Source organism: Diadema antillarum, unplaced genomic scaffold (assembly GCF_040938485.1).
Source record: "Diadema antillarum isolate AM-2024a unplaced genomic scaffold, OU_Dant_1.0 scf00000180, whole genome shotgun sequence".
Taxonomy (NCBI): Eukaryota; Metazoa; Echinodermata; class Echinoidea; order Diadematoida; family Diadematidae; genus Diadema; species Diadema antillarum.
In genome coordinates, this window is record NW_027271069.1 from 4379247 (window position 1) to 4385246 (window position 6000).

At 37.4% G+C, this 6000-nt stretch overlaps 1 protein-coding gene across 1 annotated transcript in view; it reads left to right on the forward strand.

The window, feature by feature from the left end:
• The window catches only part of LOC139723053 (ER degradation-enhancing alpha-mannosidase-like protein 1), a 30857-nt gene extending 27823 nt beyond the window's left edge, over window positions 1-3034 (forward strand). Inside the window, exons 12-13 of the mRNA XM_071634327.1 lie at window positions 1072-1248; window positions 2957-3034. Of these exons, the coding sequence (XP_071490428.1) occupies window positions 1072-1248; window positions 2957-3034 (255 nt within the window). The remainder of the gene's footprint in view (window positions 1-1071; window positions 1249-2956) is intronic.
• The last annotated feature ends 2966 nt before the right edge of the window (window positions 3035-6000 follow it).

Consider the following 6000-nt stretch of genomic DNA (forward strand, 5'->3'; position numbering starts at 1 on the left):
AAAATCTTCTCTAGAATCAGAAGTTATAGAGCTGAGATAATACTATGAGTGAGTACATTAATGACTGTAGTTTCAAGTTTGTTCATAGGAGATCCAGGGGTGCCCCTCTTGGGGGTGGGGGGTGGGGGGGGGGGGGTGGTTGGAAGGGTCTAAATGGGGGCCTGAATTGTACATTTTCATCTTCTTCCTGAAAACCTCATGATGGATTTTTGTCAAACTTGGCAGGTAGCATCCCTAGGTGGTCAGGATCTCAATTTATCAAACTGGGCACCATGCCCCACCCAGAGGGCCCCAGGGGGCCCCAATTCCCCCAAATTAAGGAATCTTGAAAAAATTGGGCCCTTATTGTACATTTTCATCTTCCACTTGAGAATGCCTCGTCAAATTTTGGTAGAGCTGTGAATAATTTAGATTAGTGACTGCGTGAAAGGTGAACTTGCGATACTCAGGTGAGCGCTAGACCCGCGGGTCTCTTGTTGAATTCAGAGACACTCCATATCTCCCCTGCAAACTGATTGTGGCCAGGTAGGTATGGGGTGCCAACCCCACTTCAGAACAATGCAATGCAGTACTGTAATAAAAGTGGAAACGTTTGCGCATTTCTGGCAACATGAAACTGGCACAAAATTAAAAGCATTTGAATTTTTAGCTTGTTGTATGTAATACTATTTCATATCTTTGATTTTAAGGTAGCTATGCTGTAGGGGTATAAATGCTACATTATTTGTAGTTTTCTTTTGCTAGTCCTGTAGTGTGAGTGAAATTGCTTTCGTAATCTGGACTATTTTACTTTTACTGTAGTGCTTGCTGCCATGGCCCTTAGTTGCTCGGAAGCAGTGAGCCAAGTGCTTACTCAATTGTTTTGATAACATCCCAGATATTAAAAACATGCAAAATTCATCTTACCAGGCTAAGCGTGGAGAATTAATCGTATGAAAATGTCCACTTTGACAGTGGACAGAAGTATGCCTTTTACATGTGAAGGAGAAAGACAGACATGTCACTTTTGTTTGTGCATGCAGATATTACTCATGGGTTCTTTTTATATCTGTGTCTGCTTTTATCTCTCAGTTATTCGACAAAGATAACCACATCAACAAAGCAGCTGCCAGGTACATCTTCAATACCGAGGGTCATGTGCTTCCTGTCGCCAACGAGTACCGAGCCAAGACGTGGTGGCACTACAACGATCAGCGATGTTTAGTGCAAAATAACTGCGGGAAAGCCAAAGAACAAAATAAAACAGGGGTATGTGATTTGTTTTTCCTATATTGTGTGTGTGTGTGTGTGTGTGTGTGTGTGTGTGTGTGTGTATGTGTGTGAATTGACAGAACTCCAGCCAAGGTTATTTAGGGTTGGTGTCTGCGCATTAGAAATATTAAATACGTTCCTTTTCAATACGTACACTTGCAGAATACCACATTACACTCTTTATGTAATCTTGCACATTGCTTCACCCACAGTACACCTACACCTACCTACACTCAAAGATGTGCAGACTGAGTAACAAGCCTGATATGCTGTGTATAGCTGCCATCACACTTGACGAAACTACGCATAGTTCACTTCCCAATGACTTATAGAAATTCTAGCATGCGGCAACACTACAGACAAAACTATGCATAGTTTCAGTGATAGGAAGCTACCCATACTTTTAGTTTCTCACAGGGAAAAAAAGAGATGCAAAAGTGTAACAGCATACCAGGGAGGTGGAACTTTCCACCTCCCTGAGCATACAAAAGAATACACAATGTGTGTAAGCAACATGAATGGATCTACTATGGCATCACAAACTTCTTGAAGTTTTAGCCACATGCAATCACACTATGCAAAACTAGGAGAAAAGTGAGAAACTTCCAAGTGAATGCAGGAAGTTTCACAGGAATTTTCGCTGGTAACTTCTTTAGAAGTTTTCAGTCTCACTGGCCAAACTGCAAAGTGTAATGGAAGCAAAATACTGGGTTGTGAAACTATGCGTAGTTTTGCGTAGTGTGACCGAGCCCTATAAGACAATACTTCTATCATATCTCCTGTTAAGGCTTTTCAAAGAGAATTTGTTCAGTTAAAAGTATGTCTGAAAAGAAAAAGTAAAATTTTACAAGCACAATAATGAAAATTTGATGAGAATTGGATAAAAAGTAAGGAAGTTATGAAATTTGAAAGTTTTGCTAAGTTTTGCAAAACAGTTGTGGAACAGTTGATATGAATATGCAAAATGAGTGAGCTGATGAATTCATAGCATTACAACTTTCCGTTGATTGTGTACAAAAGAACTGGCAAAATTAATTTCTTTTGCTATGAAAGTGTCAAACATACAGTCAATTCTGGCTGATTTACTACAAAATGATGACCAGTCAGAAATGATACAATTTGAGACTGGTTCATTCATAATTGCATTGAAACAAAAAACAAAAAACAAAAAAAAAAACAAAATGTGGAAATTTCAAAATTGTATGTACAAACTACATTGGCACAAAGTGTCTACATATGGCAAGTTATGAGAGAATGACATCATCAATTCACAATTTCCATATTCATATTGACTATCCAGGAAGTGTTTTGTGAAAGTAATTGAAAATTTACAATTCATAATTTCCCTCATTTCCATCCAATTCTGATCGAATTGTAACTGTTGAGCTTGTAAAATCATACGCCTTCTTTTTAGACTAACTTTTAACTAGTCCAGAACTATCCTTCACGGACTGTATCATATGATATTCTATTCTTAGGATTTCGTCAATATAAGTGTTATTTGGGAGGGGGTGAATTTGATGAGAAAATGAACCCGTTGAGGACGGATTGATTTTGCTACAGTATGCATTTCCCGTAGACACCTGCCCAAGTATACTCGGGACTCGTGCTCGACGGGTTAACTATGACAGTGTAATCAGTCTAACTAATCTTGAGGTTGATATTTATTTGTAATCTCTTTCATTTCGTGTGATTCCATTCACAGTGCCTAAGCCTGCCCAAGCATACGCTGCCCTTGGATACCTCATATCTGGACCAAATTGACCACATGGTGGGCTTATGACACCAGCTGCAGTCAAGCTAACAAGTGCCGAAACATATCTTCATCATCTCCTGGCAAATATGTAAATTGTATCAGATTATTACTTTCAAGCTGATGATATCTTTCCCTTTCATTTTGTACACAGGGTTATGTATATTTTGTATGAAAGTGGTGGAGAAACTCTTAAATGATGATATGTGGATATATTTTTGTTATTACTGTGATCGAGAGAGTAACTGACTGGTGAATGTTCTGCATTTGATGTGTGGAAGTGATATGAGTTTGCAAAAGAGGTTATTGTTTTCTTAACAGTGGGTAAGAGATAGTCAGATGTTAGTCTCTCTGACTAGTGGTCTAAAAGCTTGATTACTCATTCTGTATTCATTAAGAGGAATGCACAATCTTGTCCGTCTATCATAGTGTGAGTTAGGAGTGTGTGGTGCACTTGCCAACCGGGAAACATAATTTCTTCTTTCCTTTATTTTATTTTTTTTATATATATTGATGAAATCCTAAGAATAAAATATCATATGATACAGTCCATGATGGATAGTTCTGGACCAGTTGGAAGTTTGTCTAAAGAGAAGGCGTATGATTTTACAAGCTCAACAGTTACAATTCGATCAGAATTGGATGGAAATGAGGGAAATTATGAATTGTAAATTTTCAATTACTTTCACAAAACACATCCTGGATAGTCAATATGAATATGCAAATTGTGAATTTTTTTTTGTTTTATGGAACATAAGCGATATGGTTTCTTGCCCAAAGTTTAACAATTGACATCATTTACTCATTTTCCTTGACAGCTTCTGTAGGGCAAAAATAATCATGACTACTAAATTTTTCCAATTAGTGAACTGAACTTCAGCATTTTTGCATTGATTTGGGAAAAATACAATTATGGAAACAGAAACAACTTATTTTTAGAACATGAACTATACTGGTAGTCATGTACATGTATGAATGCTGCTAAACACTCTGATGCAAGGAAAGTGAAATGGCCAATGACAAGAAGAGATTACAGGTTTATTTCACTAGAATTATCCACCATCTTGAATGACTGAGGTAGATTGTACCTGGAATTCATTGACCACAATGCTTTGCATCATTACTGTATGAGTGTAATGATTTTAAATACTGGTATGAATGAGAGAAAATGATACTATATATTCTGTGAATGCACAAATGTCTATTCAGAGCCATCTACATGTATGTATGGTGCATAATCTTGTGTCTGCCATATACCACGCACATATTTTCTCATGTCTACCAATCTTACATTTTTACTCTATAAGTCATTACATCCATGTACTGTTTTGGGCATTTAGAATTGATAATACAGTGTACAATATTCCCGCAATAACGGGTATACAGTATGACCCACTCAGTGTACCAGTCTATCATACCTGTATTGATACAGTGGAACCTTCTGATAAAGAGGTTGGATACAACAAAATTCTCTTATAATGTAGTGATTCTCCACGTCCCAGCTTTTTATATTTCATTCTTTTTGTACCCCTATATATAGTAAGAACCTGATACTTTATAGCAAGGCGGCGGTTATTGTCATCATGGTTTTTATGTTCTCTTTATCATGAGGTTCCCTTTTGCTCCATAAGTCTGACGTTACTGAGGGCTACATGTAGTATGTTACGCAAATGGCATTATGAGGTCCTGGGCATGTAAGAGTTAAAGTTTATATAAACCAAAAACTTACTGGCATCTCTCCAACAATAGTGTAAAATAAGATTTCTGGTATAAGATGTTGTCTTCTGCAATAAACCGATTTGTGATAACGTCGTGTTGATTTGTGAAATGTTCACCATGTGCCTAAACTTAAACTCTTCCGGTTTTTTTTTTCTGGAAGAGATGTTGGTGTGTTTATAAATTCATGGGTGGTATTGACAGATGAAAGCTGGTTCAAAGTTAGCTTCCAATTAAGCAGGAAACTCAAGAAGTTTATCATTGAATTGGTGCTTTTTTTTGGGGGGGGGGGGAGGGGGCTGCTTGTGCTAGGTTTGCTGAACTGCCATGCTTTGATTGATATTCTTCAATCATACCCATTATGTAGGCACAATATGAACTGAAAAAGCTGTTAAGAATAAATCAGTCTGAAATGTAGTTAGGAAAGTTTACTGATAAAACTTTTTACTCCTGCTCCTTGTTCCAGCTGGCTTTATTATATGGAGTGAAATCAAATAATGTGGTAGAAATTTCATCCAGTCAGGCATACAATCAATAAGTTCTCAGATTTCAAATTAACAACAAAAAAGGTAATAATGGCTACAAACAAATTATTTATAAAAGAGATGAAGTGATGACATAGCCTCATAACCTGTACATAACTTTTCACTTAATTCCTTTCTTGCAGTGAAGTAATTGAGATCTTGTGCCCACTGCATCCAGCCATTGCTTTTACAACTTAGCAATGCTGAATTTTTCTGTTAAGGGGTGTATTTCGTTGGCTGAGAATAATAAGGGCATTAACTTGCCACTAAAGCCATAGTGTTCGAGGCACCTTAATTCTCATTCTTGGCCGACGATTTGGTCACGTTGTGATCAAAACCTTGATTTTCAGGACATTTTGTTTTTACCATATACATGTATGTACAACTCATTGGGAGGATTGTAAGGTGATGGTGTCATCACTTCGTATTATATGGAAGTGTGCTTCCAACCAATACTTTATTTTGGTTAAAATGTGTAAACTTGAAATTCAATAGCATTCTAAACTCACCTCCAGTTCCAATGAAATTTCTACCATTCTGTTTGACTTAAATGTGTTAATTACAGTTGACTTGGACATGGTGTGAATGGCATGTTAAAAGGACTGGAGCATGGGGAGACTATTGAATGGGAAGGTTGGCCCAACTGAATCATTCATCAGGGTAAATTTGAAAACTGGGCCTCCCAGAATAGAATTGCCCATCTGCAAAGCCCACACCCATCAGAAACATCAAACTCCAGTGGAGATTTTTCAGCTG